General features: G+C 34.4%; 1 protein-coding gene across 1 annotated transcript; it reads right to left on the bottom strand.

Moving 5' to 3' along the window:
- Positions 1 to 1,790: 1,790 nt before the first annotated feature.
- On the bottom strand, positions 1,791 to 2,177 carry LOC149160281 (uncharacterized). The gene is made up of 2 exons (XM_089434569.1): positions 2,110 to 2,177; positions 1,791 to 2,058 (listed from the first exon to the last, which is right to left on the bottom strand). The coding sequence occupies exons 1-2, from the start codon at positions 2,175 to 2,177 to the stop codon at positions 1,791 to 1,793; spliced, it is 336 nt and encodes a 111-aa protein (XP_089290695.1).
- Positions 2,178 to 17,280: the final 15,103 nt, after the last annotated feature.

The raw sequence follows: 17,280 nt of genomic DNA, 5'->3' as shown, positions 1-17,280 counted from the left end.
TATTATAACCTCAAGTGATTAATGTTATAAACCCAACGAATTAATCAACCTGACGGATTATTTCTACTAAAAACCTAGGGATTAATATTAAAACCCAAAGAATTCTTAATATTATAAACTCAAGTGATTAATATTTTCTTTTCTGAATTGGACTAATTCTATTAAGAAAAAATATGGTACAAGATGATACAATCAAGAGAGACATAAAACCGACAACCGGAAATGATAGGACTATCAACCTTGGTTCCAAAGAAGGAGTGAAACAAGAAAGAAGCTACAACATATGGCTGGAAGCAACAAGACTGACTTCTACCTAGAATGGGTAGAAGCCTCAACATGAAGCTTTTCCCCTTTCCTATTTTTAACTTCGACCCAACCATCCTGGGGTGAATGAGAAATAACAAATTGAAGATTGGGGTTCTCCACAGGGGGGCCCTCCTTTTCTGAATCAGAGGAGGAGGTCATATGGATGCGTTTCTAGGCTGTGGCTATATCAGAGGACTACGTCGGACCATCGGTGGAAGGGACCACGGAATGAGGGGCATGATCCAATTCTGCATCGCTACCTTCATCTTCAGATCTAGAGGAATCAGAATCCATGATTGGAGGTGGAGAGAAAGGAGCCCATCATTTGGACTTGGGCTTGGAGAGGTTAACCTTATTCTTTTTTGCTGCAAGTGCCTTGATTGGTGGCAATGGTGGCAACGGAATGTAGTGTTTTCATAATCCAGTGTCTAGGTCCAGACAAAGTCATTTATCTTGAGATTGATTTGGTCTAGAAGTCCTTTGCTCAAATCTAACTCCACACATATTCCGGCATATGTGTAGAGACCTTTATTTTCCTGCCAGTAATCTCCCATAATTAAACTACCCAAGGTGTTGCCTATAGCTCTATAGACTGCACCATGCCATAAGTGGGCCGGTAAGTTTGGAAGCCTGATCCATACAGGTGTCCTGGTAATGACTACAGTTGTTGGATCAAAATCTGGGAACCAAGGAGTCAAGAAGAGCCCTGCAGTTCCCATGAACCAAGGGCCTTCTTCTAAAGCCTTTTCATAATGCTTACTATCCTCAATAAGAACAATGAAGTATCCTTTTGAACAGAAACTGACCTTACAACGATGAGTCTAGTTTTCATGGATCCATGCATAGAGATCCTAAGATCGTGGCCACAGTCCGTTAAATCCGCAAATGATGGCTCTTTCTGCAAAATCTTGATGTTGGATTGCAAGACCATCATGGGTGATTTCAACAGAGGGAAATTCCTCTATCTTTTCAACCAGAAAAGGCTTAGGTTTAAGGGCTCCCGAGGGTTTGGGGTTCTCAAAGTGTACTACATCTTTGTAAGAGAAAGGAGGAGCTGAGGATGACTGTCTCATTGCACCTCCTCTTAAACGAAGGGTTAACACTAAAGAGCTATTTCTGGTAATGCTATAAGAAGAGAAGGGAAGAAGGTCTTCGAGTTGTTTACCTTGAAAGAGAAGTCTCTGAAGGCTTGAATGGATCCCAATCCACCGTTATAAAACCAGTTTGAGATCAAGCACCAGATCTGAAGAACTGACCCATTGCAGGATGGTTCTGACTGTAGGTTGAGAAATTTGGATCTGAAAGGAGTCAATGAAGATACGCTGCTTGCTTACGGCAGAGATGATGGTGACACCATCTATGCCAAATAAAGCCCTCTGTAGAGGCTTGCTAACCTACTGTTTCGGCTCTGTAATCCAGTCGATGTGTAATGCCCGCATTGGAACCTCTGCACGCAGATCTGGCCAGTTCGGGAGGCAGATCCGCTACTGACTTGCTGTTGAGGTTAAATCTAAATCCACCAGAACTTTAATCCCAAATATTCTTTTAAATGCCTCTATGCTCTCGCTGTAGCCCGCTACCAGGGCTATAACAGCCGTGGCGGCCTTGAAGATCCCTAGTTTGGGCCTATTTAGCGGATCCAGAGCTAGATGGAAGAGGGATTTTAGGGCATCCTTCTTGCACTCAGGGTTTCCTAGGCGAATAAGGTCCAGAAGAGCCCTGATAACCTCGGGGCGGTCGCCTACGACAGGCCTGTAGTTCTCGACGACGAGAAGGCTAAAAATAGTGGCGTTGGCATTCTACTTGGCCTCCAGGCTCCTCCCGACTGTGAGGCAGTGCTTGAAGGCTTCCAGGGCACCGTGGCTTGACATTATCACCTCTCTCCCTCATGTGATTAATATTAAACACCCACAAAATTAATATTATAAATCTAAAGGATTAATATTTAAAAATTGAGGGGATTAATATTATAAACCCTTGGGATTATTATTATAAACCTATGTGACTATTAATATTATAAGCCAAAGGGATTAATAAACCTAAGGGGTCAATATTATAATCTCAAGAGATTAATAAAGAAATGATTAATGTTATAAACCCAATACATTAATATTAAAATCCCAAACCATTAATATTATGAATCCAAGGCATTAATAAACCTAAGGGATTAATAATATGAACCCTTGGGATTAATATTATAAACCCAGGGGATTAATATTATATACCTTTCAGATTAAACCCAAAGGATTATTAATATTATAAACCCAAGGATTTGATAAACCAAAGGAATTATTAATATTGCAAACCCAATCAACTAATTAACACAAGGGATTAATATCATGACCCCTTGGGATTAATTAATCAAAGAGATTAATATTTTAAAGCAAGGGATTATTAATATTATAAACCCAAAAAATTAATATTATAAACACTATGATTATAATCCTTAATATTATAAACCCTAAACCCAATATTATAAACCAAAATAAACCCTAAACCCTAAACGCTAAACCCAATCTTATAAATCAGAATATTAAACCCTAATTTATTCAATGTCGTAATGTGATATTAAATCAATTGCAATGTAAAATATCATTGTGAAAATCATTGCAACAATACTTGTCGCCTTACAAAAATGTTTGTCACATTGTGGCATTTGATACATTTCCATACCATTCCAATGTCACAATATTAAACCCTAATATTGAACCAAATATTATAAACCCTAACATTACAAAATCGTTGATCATGGTTGAACATAATCAACCATGGTTGATCATATTCAACCACTGTTGACAATGGTTGATAAGATTCGACCATGTTTGGCCATAATTGACCATGGTTATTAATGGTTAATCATTGTTGACCATGATTGATCATGGTTGACCATTGTTGAACATAGAGACCTTAATTGACCATTATGGTTGGCCATTTTCAACCATAAATACCTTGGTTGACCATGTTCAACCATTCTAACCACAACGATTTTGATTAACCATTATGGTTGATCATGTTTAATGACGATCGATGATGGTTGATCATGATCGTTCATGGTTGACTATGGTTAATAATGGTTTATCATCATTGACCTTCATTGACCATGCTCAACTATTCTAAACATTTTAATCTTGGTTGACCTGGGTTGAACAAGGTTGCCTATGGTTGACCTAGGTTGACCATGGTTAATCTTAGTGGATGATGTTTAAGCATGGTAGAGCAAGGTTGATCATGGTTGACCATGATTGACCATAGTTGATATTGGTTCACCATATTTGACCATCCTAACCACAAATATTTTGGTTGATCATCATGATTATCCATGGTTCACTATGGTTGACCATGGTTAGGTTAGGTCTAACAATGGGTGACCATGGTAGAGAATCTTTGACATTGGTTGACCATGTTCAACCATTCTAGGCATATTGATCTTGGTTTACCTTGGTTGAGAATGGCTGAACATACTCAACCAAGGTTGATAATAATTATCTCAGTTGGATATAGTTGACCTTACTTAACCATGTTCAGGCATTATAACCATAATGATCTTGGTTGGCTTTTGGTTACCATGATTGATTGTAGTTGACCAAGGTTGATTATGGTTGATCTTAATTAACCATGGTTTATCTTGGTTGACCATGTTTGACCATTCTAACCATAGATATATTTATTGACCATTATGGTTGATCATGGTTGAATATGGTTGACTATGCTTGGTCATATTTGACTATGGTTCACCATGGTTAACCATATTTGATGATTCTAACCGTGTTGGTCTTGGTTAAGCATGGTTGACCATAGTTGATCTTAGTTGACCATGGTTTATCATGGTCTACCTTGCTTGACAACTCTAACCATGTTCATAATCGATAACCTTAGTTGACCTTCATTGACCATGTTTGACCATCGTCAGTCATGGTTTTCCACAATTGACCTTCGATAACCATGGTTGATCATGGTTTAACATAAAGGCCTTGAGTGACCATTATGGATGACTATGTTTGACTAATGTAATTGAATATGTGTTGACTAATGGTTGACTTTTTCTACGTATGACTAATGTGGTTAACTATTTTTTATTATTAGTATTAATCAATAATATTATGAATCAACGACGTTGGTAAATGTGGTTAATTAACTTTGTAATATTACATTGCAACATTAGATAAATTGCAATGTAATGTAACATTGCAAAAATATTTGTCACATTTGCAAAAATGTTTGTCACAGTGGGATGTGGCATAAATTTATGCATCATTTGAACATCACATGCTTCACTATCAATATCAATCAATAATATTAATGGGTGATTATGTTTGACTTGAAGAGCATTGACTCTCAAACATAGTTGAACATAGTCATCAATAATATTAAATGTGGTTAACTAATTTTCTAGTGTTGCATTGAGATGTTGGATAAATTGTAATGTAATGTAATATTGTGAAATTTGATAAATTGAAATCTAATGTAATATGACAACATTGGCTAGATTTTTATAGAATTATGACATCACAATATTTTTATTATTATTATTATTATTATTATTATTATTGTTAGTGAACTTTATTAATATTAATATTGTTATTATGAAACACTTTAAAATGTTGATTCTCACTTGCCAAGGATGACCTTAAATGACTAATGATGAAATTTTTTGACTTTGGTCGACCATGGTTGACTATAATTGAATATGGTTGAGTATTGTTGATTGGGGAGGACTACGAGTGAACAAGGTTGACTATTGTTAAATATGGTAAACAAAGGGTTGGCCAAGTTTCATCATGGTTAACTATCTAGACATTAACTGTGAAAGTTGACTTTGTTTGATGACATTTGACTAATTGTTTGACTATGTTTTACTATCAATATTAATCATTAATAACAATAGGTGATTATGTTTGACTGAAGTTGAAGAACATTGATTGTCAAACATAGTCGAACATATTCAAACCTAGTTAACTACATTACTAATCCAATGTGTTTTAAACCACATTAATATTAATGTTATTAAACATTTCAAATATTGACTATAGGAGAGATGGTTTAACCTTAGGTGAACATGGCTTGATCACCATGGGTGCACATGGTTTAACAAATTTGACTGTGGTTGACCATATTCTTCTATGATATATTATGGTTTTCTATATTGATATCGACATATATCAACCATGGTCAACCATTAATGTGAACTTGTCTTTGTTATACTATTTCGACTATGAATGACTATGTTTAATGATTGTATGACTCTCATGATTGTATGCATGATGATGATTGGTTATGGTTGCACATGGTATGATTATGATTGACCATGATTTGACTCTGGTTACAATTGCAATGGTGGTTGTTGATGGCTAACCATGGTTTCACTATGGTTAACCTTGGCCATCCATTATAGGTCTCTCTGGTCAACCATGTCCATCCATTATGGTTGAATATAGTTCACTATGCTTCAGTATAAGTCACCTACAGATAGACCATGATGCCCTTGGTAAGCATGGTTCACCATGGTAATCATGTTTTCTATTATTTACTATATGCCCATGTCAGCTATAATTGATCATGTCAACAATATTCAAGCACAATTAACATGTGTTCATGTATAAATTAGTTTATGATTAGTACATTATAAACATGTTGATTAATATATTATTAATGTGTCATTAATATTCTAACAAAATATTACTGATATAATTTAAATGTTATGATCATCCACTATGCTTCAATATAGTTCACTATGATTTAGTATAAGTCACCTACACATAGGCCATGATGCCCTTGGTAAGCATGGTTCACTATGGTAGTCATATTCACTATTGTTTGGTATGATGTCCATGCTAACCATGTCAACAATAGCCAAACATAATTAACATGTGTTAATGTATACATTTATTTATAATCAACTTTTTATAAACATATTGATTATTATATTATTAATATACCATTAGTATTATAATAAAATATTATATATATATATATATATATATATATATATATAATACTTTAATTACATTTAATATATCAACATCAATAAATATATCTATTTTAATTATCAATATGTTATTTTAAATTAATTATGTATTATGTTTTAATTATGCACTTTTATTCTAATTAATATATTAATACTGAGTCTTTTCTCACTATTTGTTATGTATTTCCAGTTATGAGCATACACGCCATTCCAAATAAAATATTCAATGGAGTGAGCACATGTATTCCTTCCGGGAAAAGCCATTTGAAATTAGATATTAAATGCTATGGGTTTATTCACTTGCATTTATGACTTAATTATGTATTAAATAATTATTATACTAATCATCATGTATTAATGTGTTTAATTCTGTACCGATATTTTAATTAATATATTAATACTTACTCTTTTCTCACTATTTGTTATGTATTGTCATTTATGAGCATACCGGCCATTCCAAATAAAATATTAAATAGAGTGAGCTCATGTATTTCTTCCAGGCAAATCCATTTGAAATTAGATGTTAAATGCTATCACTTGCATTCATGTCTTCTCATTTCAAGAAAAAGGGTTTTCATTTGTATACTCTACTTGGAAGAGTATAACCTATGTGTACACGTTCTTTTACCGAGATAAACCAACATACATATCTGTAAATATTGGCTCATAACTTTGTTACAATTTCGGACTTCAGACAAACCCAAATCATGACATTTAACGAATAAAACAGGTGTATGTAATCATATCTAGCTGAACCGATATCAGATCATAAAATGTTAAGTTAGTTCAGGTCTCCTGATCCTGATCCAACATTGAGTTCAAGGTGTACATAAATATTTCAGATCAAATCACCAACAGAACCCCTACAACTAAAATATACTTCAGATAGAAGTATTCCTTAGAAACCCATTCACTTGCACACTTGGCCTTATGATGTTCTCCTCCTTATATAGTTTTTGGCCTTTATCAATACCTTGGACCAAAACCACGTAGTGACCCATGGTATTCTTGGGTGGGATCAAATAGTCATTACTATGCTCAATATTGTGGGCTAATACCATGGTATTGACCCCTGGTATTCTCTACTCTTGATTTTCCAACATGTGCATGATTTTCCTCTTGTGAGAGTGCGTGTACGTATACTCTTTTTTTGTTCTGTGGACTAGCATGTATACGTTATTTTGACTAAGTGGACCTGTGTATACTTCTTAAAATTCTTTACTTCAACCTTTTCCTTCAACTTCTTTATTCTAATTAGTAGATCTTAGTTCCATCTTCTTGTTCTTCTATACCAATGCCCTGTTACCTCTGAATATACCTATTATACAATGAGTTTCGTTTAATCAAAAATAAATTGACCTGTGAGTGAGTTGCCATCGAGGGCAACACTTTTATCATAATTCCAACAATGAGAGGATATAGGATTAGATGATCCAAATCTATCCTAATTCAAGCTCATCTTGATAGGATAAGAGCTGGGTTCCTTCTAGAAGGCTCTAGAAAGGAGGAATATACTCAGGATCCAATGAACATTTCGAGAATTCTCGCCTAGCGCAGGCTTGAGTGGGCTTAGGTGATTTGCAATGCATCCTTGAATGGGGCTACATGCTCTACAGAGAACTTACCCCTGACCAGGGGTGCACTGGTGACCCAAAGAAGCACTTCAGTAGGGTTTGATGTTAGGAAACTCTCATGGATGCAAGCACTCAATGAGGTGGTATGTCTAGGGCATGTAGCAACTGAATTAGGGTTTGATATGTTTACACTGATCTGATCATCGGTATTGATGTGCCCAAATAGACCTGTAACACTACCCTTGGATCCTTTTATAAATTTATGGAGGCAAGTAGGATTACACCTGAGAAATCTGTAGTCCCCCTCCAATTCGAATTAGAAAAAGAGAGGGGAAGAACTCACAAATGGATGCATATCACAAAATCAAATAATGTAGAGGATGTGGGTATCATGGAGGATAAATTCAAACAAATGGGTAGAGAAATGGATGACCTAAGATTAAGAGAGTCAAGCATGAGAGAACAACTGCAATTAGAAAACCAGAGACTAAAAGTGCAGCAACAAGAGAGAGAATCACAACTTGTGACCATGGAAAGTTTGTCCATGGAAGCCATATAATGCAGGAAACCACCAAATTCCTCTACCATATTCCTCAAGGAGAAGTGGTTATAATTCAAGATAAAAACATTGGCACAATATGACTTGCTACCATTCCATGATTATAGGAAATTCAATGACTTTTCCCAAAAGATAATTGTTGAGGATAGAGTCAAACTAGTTGAGTTCTATATTCACAATATGGTCCTCATACACATAAAATTTTTGGACATCAACTTAGGCTTGAGAGACATGTAACTGATGGCACTAGCCTCTTGGTTGACCCATGAAGAAACAAGGGTTGAGGAAGTGAAGAGGGTGAAGGACAAAGAACAAATTGAGCCCTTATACATAATATTAGAGTTAGTGATCCCCAAGGTTGTCATTAGTAACCACGACATCATCTCCATTGGTCCCTAATTGACCCCTTAGTATATGGAAATACAAGAACAATATATCGTCCACTTTGAGGACACCTTTAGGCTTTTAGGGGTTGAGAGGTTACAAGATTTCTAAAGGAGATGCATGCTCTTCCTCATAGTTTGCAAATCAGAGAGTATCACTCTCTTGAAATACAAAGGAATTACCAAAGAGAGCCCCACTCAACAAAAGGATCATTCAAAGTTTGAAGATCAATTGGATAGGGATCAAACTCAATCCTCCCTTGTTGTTGGGCCTATAGGAGAGAAGAGATCAGGCAGAAGAACAAAGGGAGTGGGAAGACATAGAAGCAAATGCAAAGTTATATCCACAAGAAGGCACACCATTTGAGATGCTTTGGGATGTTAGGGAGGCCTCCAAGGCCATGAATGAACTTCACCTTAGTGAGGAAGTTTCTCATAGGGTGAGAAACACCTTTAGTAGGGGGGTGATGGGTCATATCAATAGGTATATTTTGAGGCTAATTGTGCTATTGTCCAACTCTTAAATTCGCTTTTCCTTATATTAATTTACATTTATTAGCCATAATGTGCTTAGTATGAAGAATAAATGGTACTCGTCATATTTCATAGCCTAATGTGGTTAATATGTAGGAAAAAGAAGCATTTTTGGAGATATATACTATGCAGGGGCATGTTGGAGGCATCAAGAGAGAATATAGAAGGCTTGTCGACTATGTTAATTCTCCAACTCGACTTGAGTGCCGCGATTCCCCACCAATAGCTCAAAGTCCACTAGCACTGAATGAACTCAATTGCATGCAAGTACCTAAGGGGAATAGATCCATTAATTTCGAGGTTTTGGAGGGAAAGAGTCCTCCTTTCAAGGGATATACCCCTCAGTCACGTTTTGTATAAATAAATAGGCATAAGGGCTCATTAGAATTCGAAATATTGGAGCTAGGAAGAATTAACTGAAGGCCAAGTGCCTAAAACTGTTATCTCCATTTTGAGATTATGTATTTGAACTTTAGTTTCTATTAATGAAATTTCCATTATTGGTATACATGTAAGTTAGCTTAGGAGGGATGAAACCCTTTGATTAGGGCCTAACCGAGAGGATTTAGTCCCTCTCATGTATTCTTCCCTTGTTCTTGTTCAAGTTGTTGTATTTATTATTTAAGTAGGAATTAGATTGCAAAAATTGTAGTTGCACATCTGATTACCACCTCCCTTGTGGGAAGTGTGGTTGTCCACAACAACAAGCCAAAAATATGTGTTTATGTCACTTTAGAATTTTCTAGGATTTGAATTGAAATTATTTTGCATGCTTAGTTTATGGACCTTAGAAGTTAATATCATGACTTGAAAAATGGATTAGATGCATGTCGTAGGATAGAATAGATCTTGATGAAATAAAATTCAACTCATCCTTTCCACTTTGATTTATTTTGCTACAATATTGATCATTAGATGTAAGTTCTTGATTGTTAGCCTATAGGGGATGCCAATGACTTGCACAGGTTAGAACACTCATCCAAATCCACTTTTTCATTACCATCCTCCTCCTGGACATCTCATATGCATCTCAAGTTCTTTCACTAAGATCATCTCTTCAGTGTCAATGAAGGACACCGTGGGCATGAATTTTTGTGCAAGATGGGCCTCTGAGGGGTGCTAAGGTTGGAAAAGGGCCTCACTCATCCTTCATCCACCCTAATCCACCTTCCTCCACCTTTATAACACTTTCCTTTCCCTCATAAAGCTCTCAAACCCAATATTCTAGTAAAAGGGGCAATCCTATAGCAAAAAAGGGTATCTTGTAGCATCATGTAGCAATCCTATAACACTACCCAAAGTTAGCCATATTTTCCCTATGATATTTAATTTTTCATTCTAAGATAGAATAATGACCCCCAAGTTTTGAATCCATGGTCGAGGAGACTCGAGGACCACTCTAGTCCCATCCTTCCTCCACTGCAAGCACACAACAAGAAATAGAGTTAGGAAGCAAATTTCAGCTATGCAGTTGGCAACATTTGTCCTATCTCATTCCTGTGTGAGAAGACGATGGGAAAGGGGATTATCGAGTGCCCAATATGCATTCCTCCCCTATTGAATCTACTTGTCTTCCATTTCATTAACTTGATGGTGAATGTGAGTTCGAATAACATTATCATAAAGAGCAATGTCGTCGTTTATGATAGGGTCAGTACGTAGAAGTCCTCTTCCCCTTTCATGACCAGTTTGGAAAACTAACCCTCTCTCATAAATCATGGTGGTGTGATTGGTGTCAAGGTAATGTGCATGAGGAATATGAGTGTTGATAATTGTAGAAGCAGAGTAGTGGGTGAATTAGGCGAGGCATTCAACGAAAGAATGAGAGGCATAGGTGGAATGCTCTAGAATGTATGAATGATGAGGAGAATAAATGAGCAGTAGATGAATTTAAGGTGAACATTAGTTCTAGGCATGGGAGGTCCTTACGAGGAGTGGGTAATTAATCAGGAGGATGGCATCTTGATTCAAACCGGAGAGAAGGATTCCAAGTGGTAGGCATAATAAATTAGACTGTGAGCGAGTGGTTGGGTCGACTATGACACCTAAATCCGAGGAATTCTTAGTCGATGTTAATCATCATCACCATCATCACATATTTTTTTTCTTTATAAAAATATATATTAAATTATATGAAATAAATTCATTTGCATATATTTATATATTACCATATCTTCACTTTTATATTTTTCAAATTCATCATTTGTATATTCTATATTTTAATGTTAATTTTACTATTAACATTAGATTGAAATAATTTAATTAATAAATTACATATATATAATTTGTAATATACCTAAAATAAATGATGATTACATGTGAAATTATAAATGATAATTATCACTCATTTATAATTCAAATATGATTTATTTAATTTATATTTTACTAAATTTTAATGTTATAAAAAATTATAAAAGAACTTATTTAAAATATTATTTTAATGAGGTAGGTCACCTACCCTCATGGGGGTGGATGAGCTGGTGGTACTAGTACATGGTTCATATTAGACAAAATGATTAATATGATACATACCTCAAGTTGTGAAGTTGGCCAAGGCAAGTTGAGTGGGTTGGCTCAAAGCATCGAGAAGGAATCATTGGGTTCTATATTCAAGATGGCTATCACTCTATGTGTTATTTTGTGCCCTGGTATGGGAGGGAGGGTAAGTGGAATTATCTCGACTGAGTGTGCATAGACCTGTTACCTATAAATGCCCCTTGGTCTGAGTGGCTTATGAATGCTCTAGCTTGGCTTATAACTGCTCTAGTATGATTGTGGGAGGTATGTCTATAAATTTTTTATTATTAGCGTGACCTGTTAGACAGTGTGGGATCCAAGAGAAAGGAGTGGGGTTTCTCGCAAACTAGGTCCGTACCGAAAAGTGCAACACTTGTAATGTCAACCAAAGTGACTTTGTTCGGCCGTAGTCGTAATTTGTGTGCCAATGTTGAAATTTGGGTAAGTGGAGGTTTCTCCCTCAGTTGCAATTACAATCAATATTTTTCTTTTGGTAAATTCTTGGAGGTCTTGGTTTAATTTCTTTACTTCGAAAGTGTTTCTCTATGTTATAATCCATTTATGGGCACTCAGAAAGGTGGTTTTTTAGGGCCCATTTCATAACGGGTCTTGTCTAGGACTCTTTAATGCAAGGTAGTGGTAATTTCGATTATAGCCAGAGTGTGATTCTCTATGTTATAATCCATTTATGGGCACCTGGAAAGGTGGTTTTTTGGGACCCATTTCATAAGGGGCCTTGTAAAAGACTCTTTGTTGCAATGTAGTGGTAATTTGGATTAGAGCCAGAGTATTGTTAAATCTTGTCGCCATTATGGGGACTGGATAAATGGTTTTCTTTCTTGTAAAGGTGTTACCTTGATGCCTAGTATCACTGAGGAGTATTGGTTTTATCAATATTTATATGCTTGTGTTTCTCAAAATCAACTTATGTTTGCAATATGAGTATCATTATTCGCTTTAATTTTATTCCTATTGAACCATATACTTCCTTGATCCTACAATTATCAGTGGCTTCATCATTTTGTATAAGAGCATGATTGGATTTTTTTGTATCTGCTATGAAAACAATGATATAGTCCATAGGGAAGGCATTTGATTTTAATAGACAAGTCAGAGTCCACATGGAGGAGGTGGAGACAACATTGCAAATATGTTGAAATGGAACCCGATGTTGATGTAGCAAAACATAAATCTGAGTTACAATAGATAACTGTGAGAGAGATGTGGAGGAGCTAGTGTACTTGAAGGCAAGTGAATAAAGGGTTAGACAACCCAAGCTTGCATTATTCACTCACAAAAATTGGATGTAAACCTAAAAATGAATCTCCTACAATTTACTATTGTTCAAATATGCATGAATTTATAGATTGGACCTTCCCACCATCAAGCTTCTATTGTACAAATTGGAAAGGGGATGTTAGTGCTATTAGAAATAAAAGAGGAAATTAAAATATTCATTCTTCTCTTTTTAGCTTAAGTTTCAATCTTATAAAATTGAAAGGGGATGTTCATGGAGTTATAAATAAATGAGAAAATAAATTGGTAGTTGAGTATTGATACAACTTGAGAGGGCCTAATGGTTAAGAGCATGTGTTTCTTCGTAAGAGGTCGTAGGTTCAAAACCCAATGGGGGTAGAGTATGTATGCCTTCATAGACTTAGTAGGTTTTGGTAGAGTATGTATGCCTTCGTAGACTTAGTAGTTTTTGGTATAGTATGTATGCCTTAGTAGACTTAGTAGTTTTATTTTTTTTAAATTACTTTTTATATATTTTACGTTAGTTTAATTTTTAATTTGATATTAAAACATATATTTTCATTTGTTTTGGGTTTATAATTTTTATTTTGATACCAGAGCTTCGTAGGAGGGAGTGATGAACAATAGTGATATTTTTTTAAATTACATTTTACATATTTTGCGTTACTTTCATTTTTGATTTGATGTTAAAACATATATTTTCATTTATTTCGGGTGTATAAATTGTATTTTGATACCAAAGCTTCGTATGAGGGAGTGACGAAGAGTAGTGATATTTATCTGTTACTCTGAGGGCGATGTAGAGGATGCATTCAATGCTTTGCTTTGAATGTGTAGATGATTTTTTTTGGGATTAAATTTAATGGATTTTTATGTTACTGATAAAAAACATTAATATAATATTATAAACTTAATGGATTAATATAAAATATCTTTAGTATTAATATTATAATTTCAAGAGATTATTAATATTATAAGCCCAAGTTATTAATAAACCTAAAGGATTAATATTATAAACCCAAAGTATTAATCAACCCAAGGGATTAATATTATAAACCCAAGAGATTAATAAACGTAAGGAACTACTATTAAAAATCAAATGGATTAATATTATAAACCCTTCATATTTATATTATAAGCTCAAGTGATTGATGTTAATAACCCAATGGATTAATCAACCTGAGGAATTATTTCTACTAAAAACCTAGGGATTAATAATCCCAAGGGATTAATATTAAAAACCCAAAGAATTCTTAATATTATAAACTCAAGTGATTAATATTAAACACCCACGAAATTAATATTATAAATCTAAAGGATTAATATTGAAAAATTGAGGGGATTAATATTATAAACCCTTGGGATTATTATTATAAACATATGTGACTATTAATATTATAAGCCAAAGGGATTAATAAACATAAGGGGTCAATATTATAATCTCAAGAGATTAATAAAGAAATGATTAATGTTATAAACCCAATGCATTAATATTAAAATCCCAAACCATTAATATTATAAACCCAAGGTATTAATAAACCTAAGAGATTAATAATATGAACCCTTGGGATTAATATTATAAACCTGAGGGATTAATATTATATACCTTTGAGATTAAACCCAAAGGATTATTAATATTATAAACCCAAGGATCTGATAAACCAAAGGAATTATTAATATTGCAAACCCAATCAACTAATTAACACAAGGGATTGATATCATAACCCCTTGGGATTAATTAATCAAAGAGATTAATATTTTAAAGCAAGGGATTATTAATATTATAAACCCAAAAAGTTAATATTATAAACACTATGATTATAAACCTTAATATTATAAACCTAAACCCAATATTATAAACCAAAATAAAGCCTAAAGCCTAAAGCCTAAACCCAATCTTATAAATCATAATATTAAACCCTAATTTATTCAATGTCATATTGTGATATTAAATCAATTTCAATGTAACATATCATTGTGACAATCATTGCAACAATACTTGTCGCCTTACAACAATGTTTGTCACATTGTGGCATTTGATACGTTTCCGTACCATTCCAATGCCATAATATTAAACCCTAATATTGAACCAAATATTATAAACCCTAACATTACAAAATCGTTGATCATGGTTGAACATATTCAACCATGGTTGATCATATTCAACCACTATTTACAATGGTTGATAAGATTCAACCATGTTTGGCCATAATTGACCATGGCTTTTAATGGTTAATCATTGTTGACCATGATTGATCATGGTTGACCATTGTTGAACATAGAGACCTTAATTGACGATTATGGTTGACCATTTTCAACCATAAATACCTTGGTTGACCATGTTCAACCATTCTAACCACAAAGATTTTGATTGACCATTATGGTTGATCATGTTTAATGATGATTGATGATGGTTGATCATGATCATTCATGGTTGACTATAATTAATAATGTTTTATCATCATTGACCTTCATTGACCATGCTCAACTATTCTAAACATTTTAATCTTGGTTGACCTGGGTTGAACAAGGTTGCCTATGGCTGACCTAGGTTGACCATGTTTAATCTTAGTGGATGATGTTTAACCACGGTAGAGCAAGGTTGATCATGGTTGACCATGATTGACCATAGTTGATATTGGTTCACCATATTTGACCATCCTAACCATAAATATTTTGGTTGACCATCATGATTATCCATGGTTCACTATGGTTGACCATGGTTAGGTTAGGTCTAACAATGGGTGAACATGGTAGAGCATATTTGACATTGGTTGACCATGTTCAACCATTCTAGGCATATTGATCTTGGCTTACCTTGGTTGAGAATGGCTGAACATACTCAACCATGGTTGATAATAATTATCTCAGTTGGCTATGGTTGACCTTACTTAACCATGTTCAGGTATTATAACCATAATGATCTTGGTTGGCTTTTGTTGACCATGATTGATTGTAGTTGACCAAGGTTGATTATGGTTGATCTTAATCAACCATGGTTTATCTTGGTTGACCATGTTTGACCATTCTAACCATAGATATCTTTATTGACCATTATGGTTGATCATGGTTGAATATGGTTGACTATGCTTGGTCATATTTGACTCAGGTTCACCATGGTTAACTATATTTGATGATTCTAACCATGTTGGTCTTGGTTAAGCATGGCTGACCATAGTTGATCTTAGTTGACCATGGTTTATCATGGTCTACCTTGCTTGACAACTCTAACCATGTTCATATTCGATAACCTTAGTTGACCTTGGTTGACCATGTTTGACCATCGTCAATCATGGTTTTCCACGATTAACCTTTGATAACCATGGTTGATCATGATTGGACATGATTGACCATGGTTGGTCATGGTTTAGCATAAAGGCCTTGAGTGACCATTATGGATGACTATGTTTGACTAATGTAATTGAATATGTGTTGACTAATGGTTGACTTTTTCTACGTATGACTAATGTGGTTAACTATGTTTTATTATTAGTATTAATCAATAATATTATGAATCAACGATGGTGGTAAATGTGGTTAACTAACTTTGTAATATTACATTGCAAAATTGGATAAATTGCAATGTAATGTAACATTGCAACGATATTTGTCACATTTGCAAAAATATTTGTCACAATGGGATGTTGCATGAATTTATGCTCCATTAAAACATCACATGCTTCACTATTAATATCAATCAATATTATTAATAGGTGATTATGTTTGACTGAAGTTGAAGAGCGTTGACTCTCAAACATAGTTGAACATAGTCATCAATAATATTAAATGTGGTTAACTAATTTTGTAGTGTTGCGTTGAGATGTTGGATAAATTGTAATGTAATGTAATATTGTGACATTTGAGAAATTGAAATGTAGTGTAAAATGAAAACATTGGCTAGATTTTTATAGAATTATGACGTCACAATATTTTATTATTATTATTGTTGTTGTTGTTGTTGTTAGTGAAATTTATTAATATTAATATTGTTATTATGAAACATTTTAAAATGTTGATTCTCACTTGCCAAGGATGACCTTAAATGACTAATGATGAAAATGTTTGGTTGGTCGACCATGGTTCACTATAATTGAATATGGTTGAGTAATGTTGACTGGGGAGGACTATGAGTGAACAAGGTTGACTATTGTTAAATATGGTAAACAAAGGGTTGACCAAGTTTCA

This window comes from Pinus tabuliformis, chromosome 5_2 (assembly GCF_031772625.1).
Source record: "Pinus tabuliformis cultivar Carrire ecotype Pingquan chromosome 5_2, CPIR1, whole genome shotgun sequence".
In the NCBI taxonomy this organism is placed as follows: domain Eukaryota; kingdom Viridiplantae; phylum Streptophyta; class Pinopsida; order Pinales; family Pinaceae; genus Pinus; species Pinus tabuliformis.
Note: the sequence above shows the minus strand (reverse complement) of the source record. Positions and strands in the feature narration are given on the sequence as shown.

Bases quoted from the DNA above. Each gene is read 5' to 3' on its own strand.
- LOC149160281 (XM_089434569.1), bottom strand. From the start codon at position 2,177: ATGTCAAGCCACGGTGCCCTGGAAGCCTTCAAGCACTGCCTCACAGTC. The intron at 2,059-2,109 runs GTAGAATGCCAA...CGAGAACTACAG, and splicing joins GGGAGGAGCCTGGAGGCCAA to GCCTGTCGTAGGCGACCGCC.